This window comes from Medicago sativa, chromosome 6 (assembly GCF_051527215.1).
Source record: "Medicago sativa cultivar Bolivia chromosome 6, Bolivia_mono, whole genome shotgun sequence".
NCBI lineage: Eukaryota > Viridiplantae > Streptophyta > Magnoliopsida > Fabales > Fabaceae > Medicago > Medicago sativa.
Window position 1 is genome coordinate 91,797,521 of NC_140754.1, and position 17,311 is coordinate 91,814,831.

The 17,311-nt window shown below is 33.0% G+C and overlaps 2 protein-coding genes across 24 annotated transcripts; both read right to left on the reverse strand.

Moving 5' to 3' along the window:
• Window positions 1–1,684: 1,684 nt before the first annotated feature.
• Window positions 1,685–8,090, reverse strand: LOC146918215 (umecyanin-like). Of its 6 annotated transcripts, XM_085719852.1 has the most exons (7): window positions 7,774–8,090; window positions 7,651–7,695; window positions 7,490–7,559; window positions 7,434–7,450; window positions 5,499–5,654; window positions 4,987–5,022; window positions 1,685–1,933 (listed from the first exon to the last, which is right to left on the reverse strand). In XM_085719852.1, the coding sequence occupies exons 1-7, from the start codon at window positions 7,952–7,954 to the stop codon at window positions 1,839–1,841; spliced, it is 600 nt and encodes a 199-aa protein (XP_085575978.1). In that variant the 5' UTR covers window positions 7,955–8,090; the 3' UTR covers window positions 1,685–1,838. The 6 variants fall into 6 exon arrangements, with proteins under 6 accessions (XP_085575978.1, XP_085575977.1, XP_085575975.1 ...); XM_085719851.1 differs by having other exon boundaries at window positions 7,490–7,688; window positions 7,774–8,079; XM_085719849.1 differs by having other exon boundaries at window positions 7,434–7,688; window positions 7,774–8,077.
• A 903-nt stretch (window positions 8,091–8,993) lies between these two features.
• LOC146918216 (sorbitol dehydrogenase-like) lies at window positions 8,994–15,211 on the reverse strand. Of its 18 annotated transcripts, none has more exons than XR_015016062.1 (10): window positions 14,423–15,211; window positions 13,779–13,903; window positions 13,259–13,465; window positions 11,612–11,722; window positions 11,344–11,487; window positions 10,689–11,081; window positions 10,470–10,564; window positions 9,968–10,082; window positions 9,630–9,786; window positions 8,994–9,304 (listed from the first exon to the last, which is right to left on the reverse strand). XR_015016062.1 is itself a non-coding variant. In XM_085719834.1 (9 exons), exons 2-5 carry the CDS (start codon window positions 13,779–13,781, stop codon window positions 10,855–10,857), a joined length of 528 nt encoding a protein of 175 aa, XP_085575960.1. In that variant the 5' UTR covers window positions 13,782–13,903; window positions 14,423–15,211; the 3' UTR covers window positions 8,994–9,304; window positions 9,630–9,786; window positions 9,968–10,082; window positions 10,470–10,564; window positions 10,689–10,854. The 18 variants fall into 18 exon arrangements, 12 of the variants coding, with proteins under 12 accessions (XP_085575960.1, XP_085575967.1, XP_085575961.1 ...); XR_015016061.1 differs by having other exon boundaries at window positions 13,259–13,470; XR_015016063.1 differs by having other exon boundaries at window positions 11,397–11,487; window positions 13,259–13,495.
• Window positions 15,212–17,311: the final 2,100 nt, after the last annotated feature.

The following is a 17,311-nucleotide window of genomic DNA, read 5'->3' on the forward strand; positions in this document are numbered from 1 at the left end:
CCTTTACAACTAACATTGAACCTGTTTTATTACAATTTTCAGGTAGAGCAACATTTTCTCAAACACAATGATGCTGTTTCCTGGATACAATATCTATTTTGTGCGATTTCCATAGGATCTATCTGATGAGATAGAAGAGGATCCTACTGGTGGATCAAGTGGGAGCAGGTGAAACTGAATGGAGCTCCCAGTTATTTGACAGGTTGTGCATCAATCTTGATAGGTTGTGCAAGATGTTTTTTCTTTATAAATTGATGAAAGGTTGCGATTAAGTTGTGCATCAATTGATTTGACAGGTTTGGCATGTGTTACAGTGAAGCTGTTTCGGTTGTCTAATCATTATTTCAAAGAGGAAATTCAAAGTGTATTGGATGAAATATAAAGGTAGAATTTTGTATGCATAGAAACTTTTCATTTTCATGTATGGAAACTCTCTACACGTTTAATTTGTGAAAAAAAAAAAAAAAATATTGGCTACAAGGAACAAAAGATATATTTTTAGACCCTACAACCTGTGTAATGGCATTTCGAATGTTGCGTCTCAATGGCTATGATGTCTCTTCAGGTTTGATAATAACATTTAAGTCCATGTTATAATTAGTGTGTATCATTTTTGGTCATATGTTTGATTGAAGAATAAACTTCACAGTAGACTTGGTTGATCACTATAGCCAAATATGATTTCATTATTGTCGATGCCGTTGATTTGTTTATCGCATTTCTTTAATAATTGTCGGGATCTTGGATGTTTTCAAGCTCAGAGTCACAACTTCAATTAGAACTTGAGTCAGGGGTCGACCTCTTCTCAACGTACTTCGTATGACGATTTCTCCAATCTATCTCAAGTTAGGCCAATCTCAAGGGACACATTCATATATCATTTTTCAATCCAAAGGAATTCAAGTATCACTTCTAAAATGGTAAATATATTTTCTAACAAAACATGTTTTCAGGAGGAACTGTCTTTAAAGCTGTTGGAATTTCTGGAGTCCCCACATGCTACTATCGATGCTCAGCTTGCAGAAAAAAAACAGGTTTGTGATTGATGAAGTGCACCCCAGTCAAATCATCTTTTTTATTGGAACTTTGAACTTGCTTAGTCCAACCAAGTATTCTAGGATTGATATTAACAAATTATTAAACAATTGATTCTGTCTCATGTATTTAGAACTTTGTATTTATTTGCTACATATATCATTATTATTTTTCATGCTATTAGTTTATTGGAAGATTTGTATTGCTGCATGTGATAAGATTGATGTCCTGCATACCACAGAAAGTATATAATTTGCAACACCTATATTAGGGATAGCTTAGCTAAGGTTCGATTTGATGTAGTTACTGACTTTTTCTGTAATCATAAATGGTATAGAAAAGTAGCTCTTTAGCGTAAAAGAATTATGCGCTGCTGTTTTATCTGTTCATGATTTTAGGTTATTGTAGCTTTCATTTTGAAAGGAATATTCACATGGTTGAGAACTCCATGCTTGACAGGCCTAGGTTCAAGTTATATTGGGAGTAAGTGGGGTGAAGTTTATCAGAATGAGAGAGACTATCGTTTAGTGTAGCCTTGATTAATATACCAACAAACAAATTTTTTGTATACTTTTTTCAGTCAAAGATTGGATCTGCAATATTAGTTTTTGCTTTCAGACATTAAGATATAAAATAAAAAATGCAACTGTTGTTTATGGAGTTCGACATTAAATTATCCGAACAATATTAACCCATAAGAATCACTTTTAAATAAGTGTATCCAAACATAACCAATTAACATCCAACTCACTTTTAGCCAAAATAAACTATATCAAACTTAATTCTATCAAAATCAATTCTCGTCACCGCCAAACTATACACACATTTATTAAATTTCCTCTAAAATAACAAATTATGATACACACTAACAATGCTGACATTGTTGCACTTCCAAAACCTGTTGTTACAAAAGAAGAACTAACTTTATTTTTAGAGGAATGATATTTTGACAACCATTTTTAACAACTTTGGTGACAACTCTCTCTCTCTCATACTCTCATTGTACTTTTATTCTCTCTCTTCCTTTTTCTCTCTCTATTGTTATTGTGCAATAAGAATAGAGGAAAAAAAGTTGTCACCTAAAGTTGTTTGAAATTGGATGTCAAAATATCATTCCTCTTATTTTTATGCCGATGGAAGAAATCAAAGAAAATAAATAAAAGCTATAATGTGTCTTTTCTAAGAGAAACACTTACATAGACACAAACCTAAATATAATTTATTTAGACATATGTATGTGTGTGTCTGTGTGTGTGTCTATATATATATAATTAAAAAGTGAAATGATATTATCTGATGTGGTAAAATTATTACCTTTTACCATTCTTTTAAATTATTTCTCTTTTTAAATTTTAACATTTATGTGTCTCAAAATAATTGACTCGTTTTATTTTTCAATGCAATATTAATTACATTTTTTCGAACTACTTTAATCACTTGTTATATATATTGTAGATTCATTTAATTAACGATGTACATGATCTTTATTATACATCACATATATCATTTAATGAATGAATCTAAAATATTAGTTTTTGCTTATAATAATAACAGGGGGGTGTATCTTTCATTTTACATTTATGATAATGGTGAATGTGTCAAAACTTGATAAGAACGTTTAAAACTATTTTTCTCTTTCTTTCACTTATACACTTTTGTTAATATATGTAAAATTATCAAATGACTCTTTTAATTTGAGACGAGATCAATATACTTGACTTTTTTTTTTCTTTGCACATGTGCATTAAATTAAAGTTTGATAGTGTTGGGTTTGATTGTCAAGTTTCTTGAACAAAGAAGGAGGTTAGAAAGTATTAGTTATTGTTAGTAATTAAGTCCCACATCGCTTATTTCAGTGAAGCAAGGGGAAGGCCAAGGCTATATATTGAACCTAGTTTCTTTGTTTTTAGATGCACCAGTCAGTAGCACTTTAAGCTTATATCTGACTTAGTTTAAATATTTGCTTTGAGAGAGTGTGGGTGTATTGGGGCATTGGGTGAGAGTTGGAGAAGTCTATGTGTTGTAACAATTTTCACATAGTAATAATTCTCCCGTTGTCGGTTTAGACAACGGTCGTGGTTTTTTCTCCGGTTTTGGAGTTTCCACATTATATTCTTGTGTTGTGATTGTGTTGTGTTGTTTATTTTTCCTTCTTTAACCCTGTTATTTCCCAACAGTGGTATCAAGAGCTTCGGTTCCGTGAGATATCACAATTCTTAGTATGCTTTGTGGTTGCAGCATTGTCTGATCTTCCACATCAGAAAAAAGAAGTGTGATATTGTGAAGGTGCTGAAGAAGGGTGGTATATCACAATTCTTAGTATGCTCTGTGGTTGTAGCATTGTCTGATCTTCCACATCAGAAAAAAAAAGAAGTGTGATATTGTGAAGGTGCTGAAAAAGAGTGGTACTGTGCAACTGCTATGTCTTATTCAAGTGCAATGAAGTTTGACATAGAGAAGTTTGATGGAAGAATCAACTTTGGCTTGTGGAAAGTACAAGTCAAGGATGTGCTGATACAATCAGGTTTACACAAGGCGCTGAAAGGAAACACTTCCAAGATGGAGGAAGATAAGTGGGAGGAACTAGATTTGAGAGCTGCAAGTGCGATTCGTCTGTGTTTGGCAAAGAATGTTCTTGCGAATGTGCAGAATTTGTCATCAGCCAAGGAACTTTGGGAAAAGCTCGAAGGGTTATATCAGGCAAAGGGCATCTCAAATCGGTTGTTGCTCAAGGAGCAATTCCACAATTTGCGCATGGATGAGGGTAAGAAAATCTCTGATCATCTTAGTACTTTGAATAATATTGTTTCTGAGTTAGAATCTATTGAAGTTAAGATTGATGATGAAGATAAAGCGTTAAGGCTCATTTTGTCCCTTCCACCTTCTTATGTTCATCTCAAACCTGTTTTGATGTATGGGAAGGAAAGTTTGAGTTTTGAAGAAGTTGCAACTAAAATTATTTCCGAAGAAAGAAGGATGAAAAGTGATGAAAACACTTCATTAGGCTCAATGTTGTTAACTAGAAGTGGGGCAAAAGGGAAGAATATCCATGCAAAGAATAATTCGTGTTGGAAGTGTGGAATGTCTGGGCATTTAAAGAGAAATTGTCCAGGTGGAGCAGTTTCTGAAAAAACTCTGAGGCAAGTGCTAGCAATGTCTCCCTTGTTTCGGGAGATGATAATGATCTTTTCTAGAAGATTAAGTATGTCCTTATGGTATTTCAGCTATACCATGCAAAAGGACAAGTAATTGCTAGCGGATTCAGAACAACACACGGGCATTGGTTGGCATTGATGCAGGGTGTGTGATGACATATGTCGATGGCTGAAGAACTTCCTGGAAGCCAACATGGGAGTTGCACCATAATCTTTCAGCAAGGTTTCGACATGAAGAAATTCTTGGAATGGTCCAGTTTCAAGTGAAGTATACTCTTTATGGTGGAGTATGATTGTCGGTATAGACAATGGAAGCAGAAGATGAAACACTTACAATCAAGGTGGAGATTGTTGGGTTTGATTGTCAAGTTTCTTGAACAAAGAATGAGGTTAGAAAGTATTAGTTATTGTTAGTAATTAAGTCCCACATCGCTTATTTCAGTGAAGCAAGGGGAAGGCCAAGGCTATATATTGAACCTAGTTTCTTTGTTTTTAGATGCACCAGTCAGTAGCACTTTAAGCTTATATCTGACTTAGTTTAAATATTTGCTTTGAGAGTGTGGGTGTATTGGGGCATTGGGTGAGAGTTAGAGAAGTCTATGTGTTGTAACAATTTTCACATAGTAATAATTCTCCCGTTGTCGGTTTAGACAACGGTCGTGGTTTTTTCTCCGGTTTTGGAGTTTCCACATTATATTCTTGTGTTGTGATTGGGTTGTGTTGTTTATTTTTCCTTCTTTAACCCTGTTATTTCCCAACAGATAGTAATAGAAATCATGAAGTTTGATTCACTTACCTATAACGACTGTTCTTTTCCAATTAGAGTCACTACCTGCAATCATAAGCATTGAGAGCAAGAAAGAGCTGTTATTGTTTCTTTAATTTTTTTTTTTTTTTTTACGGAGTTGTTATGTCTTTATAATTTTTTAGAAAAGAAAATAATCAATAACCGTGACTATTTTAACAAATAGTTTTTTAAATTCAACAAAAAAAAAAAAGTTTTTTAAAGCCCTCTCTTATTGAATTTCTACTTTTTTATCCTAGGCGGATTTTTTTTTTTGGCGAAAGCGAAACACTTTTCTTGAAATATTTTTTCTTAAAAATTATGTATTTAATGTTTTAAAAGTTTAAACGCTTTTCTTTTGAATACAAATTTTATGCCTTAATTCCATTTTTGATTTTTCAAAGACGTACACAAGTTATCAGGACCCTTAAAATTTACAAAGTCGTAGATTATGAAGTTTTTAAGCACTTTTGCTAATCTATGAAAAGTAAATCTGAATAGGTAAAACGGTGAAGTATACATACCTGTTGTAGCACGATGAATTTGTAGGGGGAAATTCGACAATGGACTTGGCGATAAGAATGTTAGCATCGGTGTTGGTGTTGGTGTCGGTGTCGGGGATAATGTAATTGAGCTATTGTCAGCAGTGGCATTGGGACAATGTGTACCATTACTGCAAACTATATATAGCAGAATTTTGTTCACATTAGTAAAACAAATATTCTGACAAAAATAATTCCTGCATATGAATTCAAAGCCAATGTTTGCACTTTTATTATTCTATACGTGGGAAAACTAAATCTGGGTGTACACATCAGTAAACCTTTTTTATTTTATTATTGAGATAATGTAATTTTAAAGATTTCACTATTAGTAAAAATAGAATTCTTTTTAACGTTAAATAATGGTTTTCCTCTGCCAGTGGGACGAATTTCGGTTTAACCCCCTATAAAAAAAGTTGGAAATTTCCCATAATCATTCATAGACGATGATTGTGTATAATAATGTGAATTTGATACAATCATAAAGTGAATACTTCTCGTAGCCAGGGATGAGTTAGAAGGGGGATCAGTAGAGGTCACGGTCCACCCAATTTTATATTTATTTTTTTATATTAGTGTGTATTATATTTTTTTTGACTCACTTTATTTTTTGTGAACTTTATATGATATTATATAATGAGCTTTTTCTTCGAATCAATATATTGGGCTTTAAACAGTTAAATTTCTAGATTTTATTCCATTTATCCTTAACTCGAATCCTTAAAAGCGATTTTTTTTTAGATTTTGTGTGCAATTTACAAAAGAACCGCAATCCTTAATGAGAATCTCGATTTAGAATTCCTCGTTGCAATTTTGCTTATAAATTTTGACTCATTGTCTGTCATTTAGTTTGTGCATTCTCAGCCACCACCAATGATTCATTGCTTGCGATTTTACAGGGAATTCATCCTCCCAAGTTTGCATTTTATTTTTTATATTTTTCTAATTAAATCGTTTGTACATGCATTTCAATTTTAATTTTTTCATTAATAAATTATACTTTGAACAGTCCTCGTGAGCTTAGTTCAGTTGGCAGGGATATTACATAATATATGCAGGGGTCAGGGACGACCCATAGCCCGTCGCCACTGGGCCTCGATTTTTTTGGGGCCCAAAACATGTTTTTTTTTTTTATATGTAAGGCACTTAATTAATATTAAGGGTTAATAGGTCTTTACCCTCTGTAATATATGTCATTTCCGGTTTTACACCTTATAAAATATTTTTTCATTTACCCCCTGTAAAAAAAATTGTTTTGATTTACCCCCCTAATAGGCTAAACAAAAACAAAAATTTCTTGAAAAAAAATAAATTAAATTGGTTTTTGTTTGGTCTATTAGGGGGGTAAATAAAAAAAATTGCAGGGAGGTGAATCAAAAAAAAATATTTTGCAGGGAAAAAACCGGAAATGACCTATATTACAGGGGGGGTAAAGACCTATTAACCCTATTATTTATATAGTGTTAATGCTAAAATATTTCAAACAAGTTACCGAGCTTCAATGGTACGCCCATTTGAGAAAGATTGTGTGGTTGTGGGTCAAACTTCCACCAGAGTGTTTTTATTAATAATTTTTTTATAGTACCTTATTTTGTTTTTTGGGTCCAAAATTGAAATTTTTTGTCGGCCCTTAAAAACTAAAACAGAGACAACAAATTTGTTAAGACGGCCTTGGGAGGGGTTGAGATTTGAACTCCAAACTCCCCGGTTCTCCATATTAAAATGTGTAAGTTCCACCCACTAGATTACTTACCAAAAAAAATATACTTTGAACATAGTCCCCTCGGGTAATTCCTGTCTCGACCATACTAGAATTACTATATAAATGGAGTAATAATTAACACAGTGGTAACTTAATCAAAATAGCTAGGCTAATGGTAGCCTAAATCTATATCAGTGGAAGGGTGAAGTACATACCAGTAGCAGGAGCGGGTGAAATAGTGGCAGGTGGTGCTGGAAAAAAGATAATCGGAGAAACGTTAATCGACAGTTTCTGACCAGCAGAACAGTGACCAGTAACGGTACATATGAAATATTGTTGCTCTGCACTCATGAGAGACACCTTAGCTGGAGGATTTGTCATAACCACAAGTGCGTTGGTTCCATTGCAACTATCGAAAGCTGATTTTGTTACCTTTGCCACGGCGTGTGCATTCAATTGAAAGTTGAACACTGTTTGCTAAAAGAAATTAATTAAAATAATCTTATTTATAGTTATTAATATTAATAGCTAAGATTTACATGATGTCTTACATACCAAGAGTGTCACCTAAGGTGAAGGTTTTATTGGTCGCCCAGTTGACATAGAATTGTGATCCAACGGTTGGGATAATCCAGCCTAAGTCATCACCCACGGTGAAGGTTTTTGCTACGGATCCATGAAGAAGGTTAGCCACTGCGAGCAGCACAAAAACAAGACCATTTATGTTGCTTGCCATGATTGTGTAGTGATTGTTCTTACAAGTAATAAGTGGAGTTGCCCTTGTTTTCTAGGAATATGCTTTGCGTTTGTTTGGTTTCTAAAATGGAAGAACTTATGAGGATAATGTCTTGTCTTTATTCACACGTTATTACATGATTAACCATACGTGTTTATTGGATTAAAAAAAATACATGTTTATTTTTTATTTTTTTATTTTAATAACCGGATATATTCTTTACGCGCAGATATAGAGATCAATCTATTGGTTTAACATGACTTAAAGGTGAATTTGAATTCAGTATTTCTTATTAAGTTGAAAGAGATTTTGTACCATTTCGTTCAGATGTTTTTATTCGAGTATTGATTTTTTAACACACAATATTGTTCATTTGAGTATTCATTTTTAACACACAATATTAACTATGTTCCGTAAATGATTAATAGATACATCATTCGGTTACGCAAAAATCAACATTTTAGATTCATTCATTGAATGATGATTGATGCATGTGGCCTATAATAAAGACAATTACATCATTAATTTAATGAATGTAAAATGTAGATTTTTACTTATAATAGTAACCGAATGATATATATATATATTTTTTTTTGCTTAAGTATTGGTTTTTTAACACAATATTTTTCACTTTTCATTACGTGGTTTTTTAACTGAATGATAATGAGGTTTATATGTTGCATGGAAGGAACTAGCATAGTGTTGTAATAGTGGTTTTTGTTACTTGGAAAAGGAAGCAGCATAGAAGAAAACTTGCACACGAGTCTTTAGTGGTTAGAGTTGTGAGTCAATATTGTGGACAAAGTCAGATGTCCACTGGGATATTAATTTTCAGGATTTTTTATGAAAGGCTAATATTAAATTTGGTAAGAAAAAAGAAGAAGGGATACGACTACTTTGGTTCCTCTTTTTATAAACAACTAGTTACAAACCCGTGCTCCGCACGGGTTAAATTTGCAGATTTTATAGAAATTTCGTTCCAAGGAAAAAGTGATCAAATTGTGGATAATAGTTGCATCTTTTTAGTAACTACCCGCCATTTAATCATAAAATCTTGATGCATTAGAAGAGCATATTACATTTTGAGAAAACAACATTATAATTTACATAATATTAACTGAAACCATTAAAGGAACCAACAAAATAGTTCTTGATGCCTCATTTGGAAAATACTAAGCAGAGGAGGAATTGAAGTATTAGTTTCATATTATCGACAAAATGAACGTAGCATTCCCTTTAAACATGAGTTCTGTAGTCTTCATTGTTCTATAGAGTGCATGAGCAGGCACAAAACCAGTATCCTACTGCTCAACGCCATATTTCCCTCATCTATTCATAACAGTTTCCACTCTGCAACAGAAAAAATCATGTAATGGTCTCAGGTTCATCATCAAACATAACCGAATGATGCCATCAAAGATATAAGCCACACATTCAAGTCAAAATAAACAACAGAAATGAGGACTATGCCAGTATCTTATTAGAGCCATGCTTCTATGAATTGAGTGCTATTGAAGTTAAATTTTCAAATCGAAAGCATTTGCCTTGACCTTATCTGGGTTATGAATCAAGGACAAACTATTTCCCAAGCAAGGCTAGAATTGTTATACCAACTACATTTCTTCTTTTCTGAGTCCAGAGTAAATTGATAATACAAATTGTATGTATATATTACCAGGGAAGACACCAACAAATCCATCAGCCTTCTCAATAAGTTCATCGACCGGAGGTGAAGCAATCGATGCATCCTTGTGCTTGCCAAGGAGGGAGGATGATGGATACATGTTACTTCCCATGCCGAGCCTGCGACCAGTTTCCTTTCCAATACAGACCTGATCACCGGTAATCATCTTAACATTTACTCCGAGATTGAAAGAATATTACATACAGGGACTATTTTGAGAAAGCAATTATTGTTTAGTGTTATCTCAGTTTTTTTTATCATTTATGTCAAATTTGTGAATCAAATAGCATAAAAGATCAAATATGTTTTTTTTTTTCCTCAAGCATTACCTCTTTCTCTTTTAGCTTGGAATCCAAATCTAGAAAGTCTTCCTCAGAGCTGTACGGACAAGAATGCTAAAAGCATCTTTTCAAGAATTGATCCGTTTTATCTGCACAATTTGCCCTACAATTCAAAAGAACTCATCAGTATAGGGGAAAAGTAAGAAAGAAGGTTTTACATCATGCTGCCACAATAACATGAAAAATGTGAATTGATACAGATGAGTCTTACTAACAACTTAAAAAAGGTCAAAGAATTTTGTTAAATATTTGCCAATTACCTATTGAATTTTCGTGAAATGACAATTGGCAAATAGGGGATTTTCAAGTGCATGTGGATGGTTAATGAATATTACAATTTGGTGTCAAGTTGCGTCAAAATGACAACTCTTATTTTCAAACCTGAAATCTTTTTTCCCTCTACTATCATGAATAGTTCGTTATATGACCTTTTTAGCAACTTTTGTACAAATACTTTCATTCCAAAGAGAATTGCTCCTATAACACTTACCTCTTGTTGATTCTGCATGTTAAAGTCTGGCTAATCATGTTCCTTAACTCTTCATCAGTCATTTTGGTCTGAGCATATCCAAACACAATAAAATTCTGCATAAACATTACAACTATAGAGCCTTAGATATATTGTTCCAAACATTTAAATCATCTACAGAAACGCATTTAGATGATGTTCAAGCTGATGAATTAAACTGAATACTATCACAATTCAGACCTCGGGTAACCAATCTTCATAGAAAAGAGCAAAGAGTGCTGGAAAAAATCTTCTTTTTGGCAAGGTCTCCAGATGCTCCAACAACAGTTATACTAAGGTTGGATCCTGTGGATTCAGAGTCTGACAACGAAAACAATCCATTGCAGCCACCATTGCAGCCATTTCCTCAATGGCTATCATTCTCTGTGATAGCACCTTGCTGAGACAACCTATGTGAACCAATAGCCATTGTAACTGACAAAACTGTTGGCATTGCAATAGGAATTACTCCAATCAGAAGCACCAATAGATTGTCAATTCCACTCCTATACTTGCGGCACTGAATAGGATACATGACAACAATCTCGATGATCATTCCCAAAGCAATTGAGCAAATGCAGAAGTTACCCATGGCTGTCAACACATGATCATAGCCATGGACATAAAATTGCAGTTCAGTACTAAAAGTGCAACAAAAATAAGCAAAAGCAAAATCATATTAAAGAAACATTAGAATCACATTTCGACGTCGATCCAACTTTTTTGATATATTAAGCAAAATACACTTATGTACTAATTTTTCGTCATTAATTCAACCTTTTTTAGTAGTGATCAGCATATATTAATGAACAAATTTTGCAACATTATTGAAGTCAGAAGAGTAAGAGTTAAGTACCTTTTGGAAATGACCAATTTGGTTAGTGTTGTCGACCAAATGAGCAGCCTTACCAAAGAAGATGTGCACACCAGTAGCAATTACAATCGCCTCGAGTTCTCCTTGCTTTACAGTAGAGCCGAAGTAGACTTCATGACCAGGGTTCTTGGTAAACAATTCATGCATCACCAATTTTAGTCAATTTTACAAACACAAAAATAATACCTGGCGATTCTCATCATGTTCGATGAAACTAATTGCCTTTAATTAAACATCAAAAAGAAAATACCTAGTGATTGTGCACACATTCCAAGTATAAAGGCACATGAGGATAGTCAAAATGTTTCTCATTAACCTTAGTAGAAGCTTTCTGAAAGGCTATAATATCACCATTTTATAACTGCATTCATGGAAAAACAAATCAATAAAAAAGCCAATTATACTGTAACTTAGTGTGCACCAACTGGGTATGTACTAAATCTCACTTTCTTCAAATGTTAATTTCTTGTCAAGAGGCTCACACATGACATTTGGTTCAAACATAATCTCCTGCGCAACAATATGCATAATGAATCTGGTAACACTAAATGATTATCAATCACTCAGAGATCAGAAGATTCAGATCCTGAAGATGCCATTAGAAAAGTTCCTCTCCCTTATGGTAAGTAATGTGCAATGATAATTTTTCATAGAACACAATGCACTATTTGCCATTAATTACCAGCTAGCTTAGTTACTAAACATAAAAGGATGCACTAAAAATATAAATGTTTATGAAGTTATACATACAACAGATAAATAATTAATTACCAGCTAGCTTAGTTACTAAACGTACATGTACAAATGATATAACTAAACAGGCAATCAAATTTCTATGTCATCTATTATGCCAAAAAACCATCTGTGTTAGAGTATTAGCATTTCATCAAACATCATACGTGCGTACAATTCTACAAAACCAATCCAAAAATTCAGTTTTGTTAGTAGACAGATTTCAACTTTGTCAATTTAATTAAAATATCAAACGACGTCCGAATTGACTAAACGAACATTCCTTGGAAAGCTTAGAATGCCAAGATTATAAATATAATTTTAGTTTTGGTGTTTAATTCTCCAATTTGTACAGTTTTCCTAAAGAACATGTACAGGTACAGAAACAGGGCATAAACTTTTACTCAACTTACAACATGAATTTCTCATACTTTACTCAATGAAATTCAACGATTCTTGAGCCTATTCTGTAGGTATTTTTGTCTACTTTACAAAGGTTCAAGTTTCACTCTCAAATGATCTATGTATAAAAATGTATGATCAATTTACTAACAGGGTAGCCAAGCTGCAAATTGCAGAATTTTAAATCTATTCTCTCTTTAACTTACTCAATTGATTCTACATATACTTTCTTAATCTAAGACATTATTACTATGATACAATGGTATAACAGTATTATTCGCTAATAATATTAACTTTAACATCCTTGCCAAATTCAATCAAATGCATTTCTACACAAATTTTCAGCACTTTCCCACATATTATACTTTGAGCAATTCTTGTCATTTCAGTCCAACAAAAAACATATAGAAACATAGAAAATCAAGTAATAACAATAAAAAATCAATGCATTCATTTCGGGGAATTTCTAATCATGCAAAACAACCTAATTTTTTTATGTTCTACCGCAGGAATCTAGTTTCGGATTCAACTTGTAGAGAGAGAGCAGAAAAGTTAAAATACACGAAAGAAAATAGAAATGTGTTCAAATTCCACTACACTAAAGCGCTATAACACAACTACGGCTGCAATGTCATTTTTTCAAATTTCAATATGCTATAGCCACTACTTGCAACATTGAAATTCATATTTTTAGATTTTTGTACTTCGAATTGGACATAACAAAGAACTATACTTTGAGAATTTATGGATTCTTTCAACAGACCTGATTAGCGAGTGAGCCATGAACTGGTGGAGTAGCAAAAAACTTCATATCAAGGCATAGATTATATCGACCAAGTTTGCAATTATGACAACGCCAACAACTAATCCCAGGCTCGATTGTCACACGGTCACCCGTCACCAAAGTCTTTATCTGACCACCAACTTCTTCAATGATCCCAGCACACTCATGACCAATAACCATTGGTTCCTTAACTATAAAATCTGCACATCTTAGTGTCTGAAAGTAATAAACTAATCAATAAAAGACGATACTTTTTACTAAATAGATTATAGAACAAAGATAAATGCAGGATATAGCCCTTGAATCAAAATTGCAGATTATGTAGGAAACCATTTGGAGAAAAAAATCATTAAAACTCATCAAATCTAAATGTATCTTTTTTTTTCTCATTGAATATTGAAATCAGATGTAACAGAAACATGCAAAAACCCTAAAATCATGAAAACAAAATATCAAAATCACCAACCAACAACAAAAAACGAAAGAGCCACGAACTCACCATGACTTATTCTAAACACTCTCAATAGATTATGCTCCAATTCAAAGCTCTTGCCATTGCTATCCCTTCAGCCCTCTTCTCTTCTCTTGCTCTTAAAACCATAGCTTCAGACATATGCTTCAGTCCTTGTAATTTCAATCCAGGCAGTGAACCGAATATTTTAACATGAACATTCCAACCACAATAGAGCAGATTTTTTATTCAACAACTGAAACTTGTAACTCAGTTTTCTCCATCATAACATAATTGAATTAAGCAATTCCAAAGCCTATTTCAAGTTAATTTATGTCTTCTTTCTAATGGTATAAGTCACATTTCAAACTGGTGCATGAACAGAGAGATATGACAGAACATTCCAACAACAACACTTCAGATTTTTACTTAAGCAGCTCAAACTTCTAACTCAATTTTCTCAGTCATAGAATAACATAATTAAGTTCTTCCAGAGCCTATTTCGTGTTAAATTTTGTCTATTTTCCAATGGTTCAATTTTCACTCAAAAACGATGCCAGCTTAAGTATTTATGACCGTTTTTCTGACAGTAGGTCTATACGAATTTTAACCAACATTTCTTAAAATTATACCATAACCAACTAACAAATCCTTCTCTATCTAATCAAATTCAAGTTTAATAGAGAACTTACCATAACCTTCTGAATCAGATTAAGCTTATCTCCAGCTCATAGTTCCTGCCTTCTGCAAAACTTCAATTTCTCTACTCAACTCTCCAAAATCCAGCATTGACCCAAACTTTCAGTAATCCTTTTTCTGCAAATTTCTTGTTTCTATTGCCAAACCAAACCACAATGGATAAATATTCACACATACCTACCCACTCTTCCAGCAGCAGAACAACCAAACCCTAGCCTCATTCTTCCTTGTTTCTTACTTCTAATCATCAATTCAAGTCATAATCAGCACAACAACTTAATTGCTACTCTATAAACAATCTGATGGCAACAATTCAAAACTTGTGAGCTTGTGGTTGAGTTCAGCTAGGAGGGAAAAGAGGAAAGGAAAGAAGAATTTTAATCCTGCATAAGGATTAAATTGTTCCAAGGATCAAGATTTGAAGCTTGCATGTTGATTTCCATTAAAATTTGGCTAAGTTTGATGGATTGGGGTGGAAGAAGGAGGGAAGGCGTGAGATGTTTAGAGAGAAGGAAGAGAGTCTGATTTCTAGAGAGAGGAAGAGTAGAGAAAATGAGAGAAAAAATGTGGTTTGACATATATATAATCCTTAGGTAAAATTACCAGTTTATCCTTCCTTAAAAAAACATTTTTATATTAAATAAATAGTTAGTGGAAACAATAAGATGGCACTAAAGAAAATGCACCAATAAGGAAATTACCTGAATGCCCCTAAAGTGCCCAAAATGAGGGCAAAAATGTAATTAGCAAGGCCTTGTTTTGTTTAGAATAAGTTAGTAGATTTTGATGTATATTGATTAATGTGAATATTTTGTGAAGTATTAATACTAAATTGTTCTTTTTTTTTTAGGGGACTAAATTGTTCTTTTTGTATCAATATATTTGAGAAAAATAATAAATATATTAAGTAATTTGAAACTAGACTAGAATTAGGAGTATTTTTTTTTTCCCTTCTAAATTTAAACCCAATTATCTGCACATTTTAAGTAGACCCTTGCCTTTTATCATTTTTCTAGAAGTGTCCTCTTTCATTTTTATTTTATTTTTATCTTATTTCTACACCACATGAATGGTGGCCCATAAATGACAAGTTTATGATAGATGTAGACTTTTATTTTTCAATTTAAAACCCTATCAAATGGAATGTTTGTTTCTAATAATTTGGTCTTGAAACCAATTAATTTCATGGTATTTTTCTTCTAACACAACTTTAACCATCCATTTTTCTAAAAAAAACCTCACCAAATGTATTTTCAGACATGATATACACTGTTTTTCTCCAAAAGTACTTCGCAAAAAAACACTAAACTGTGCCTTTTATGTGTATATTCGAAGTGATATTGATTTTGAGTAGGAATAGTTCCAACTTTTTTTTTAGTAGAATGAGAATGTTTTCAAAAAAAAGACACTTAGGTAAGCACAAATTCAGTGTTTTACAAGGATTGTTGAAATCGATCTAAAAAGTGTTAAACAACACTTAACTACTGCTAGAGAGCCTAATAACAATTAAGTATCGCTTAGCCAACAACAAGTGATTTAATACCTACAAAACTTGCTTATAAACATAATTTCTTTTCGTCTTTACTTATAATACAAAGATTTTGTAGAGAGCAAGTCTTTATTATTAGTATCCATCCGTTGTTCTCGTGAATTTAGTTCAGTTGATAGAGACAATGCATAATATATGCAAAGTTCGGGTTCAAACCCAGACCACCAACAAAAACAAGTATCCATCCGTTAACAACTTAACATTGCACATCTGTACGTGGGCCTAAGTGGTATAGCTTATCACTGAACAATGTTTTTTTTCCTTCTTATTTTGTGTGTGGCTCCACTTGAGAAGGACTCGCCCAATATTACCCACACTAAAGATCCACATCCACCTATGCAAAGGAACAAACCTCCCAACATTGATCAGAGCTGCAAACAAAGCAAGAAGACTAAATACAAATGCAAAGCCAAAAAATTGCTATCACAAAATACGTGAATCACAAAATTAAGGAATATGCAAGGCAGCAACTCCAAGGACAGAAGATGTATCATGATATAACAGCACCAAAATATTGCTACATGAAACTAACAACAAAAATATGTCATTCCAACCAATCGACCGAGCAAAAATGTGACAAATTCAAAAACATCCACCACCCAAGCACTAATAACTGCCGCTGCAAAGCACCAAAACCCAGCCACCAAGAGAAGAGGAACTTCAGAGATATAATATTAGCAAGGGTTTTGGACCTCCTAATTTTTTAAGTCTCGTATATAGGTCCTTAATATTTTTTTGCTTTAAATATATTTTCGTATGTTAAATTCTTTAAACATCTTCGTGTCTAGCTCAGTTAATTAATAGTTAAATGAAGAGTTGTAGATTTTTAGTTCATGTTGCAAGTTTGATCCCAGTGGGATCTACTTTATTGGTTATACGTATCTTAAATTCTCTGTTCTTCAAATTTCTATGAATATAATGTTATTTGTTTTTAAAAAGTTCTTGCACTGATGAGGTTGAGTCTAATGAAAGGAGTTAGACTCTCGCAGTTTGATGAATCGATATTCGAATATTTGATTGGGAGCAATATTCATATTTAGTGTGACATGCCTCAAACAAAATTATACATTTAGTGTTCTTAATTTTTATGTTTTCATGTCAGCACACTTAAAATGCCTCAATTTAAAATTCGTTTTATGCAACTAAATAACACTCCTCGGGATAAATTTGTGAAAACAAATTAGCTATACATAACATTTATGAGGAAATATTCATTCAACTATGGAATTGGATCCTCTACTCTGAAAGGAGAGGTCTAATTAAATAAAAGATCTGAATGTTTTTTAAGAGATAAAGAGAATTTCGTGTTAAAAACAGGTAAGATAAAATATTT

Bases quoted from the DNA above. Each gene is read 5' to 3' on its own strand.
- LOC146918215 (XM_085719849.1), bottom strand. From the start codon at position 7,954: ATGGCAAGCAACATAAATGGTCTTGTTTTTGTGCTGCTCGCAGTGGCT. The intron at 5,023-5,498 runs GTATGTATACTT...TTATGATTGCAG, and splicing joins AATTCATCGTGCTACAACAG to GTAGTGACTCTAATTGGAAA. The intron at 1,934-4,986 runs GTAAGTGAATCA...TTGTAACAACAG, and splicing joins GAAAAGAACAGTCGTTATAG to GTTTTGGAAGTGCAACAATG.
- LOC146918216 (XM_085719833.1), bottom strand. The intron at 11,488-13,258 runs GTCTGTTGAAAG...TTGTTTACCAAG, and splicing joins ATGGCTCACTCGCTAATCAG to AACCCTGGTCATGAAGTCTA. The intron at 11,082-11,396 runs GTAAGGCTGCTC...ATGTGTTGACAG, and splicing joins TGGTGTGCACATCTTCTTTG to CCATGGGTAACTTCTGCATT.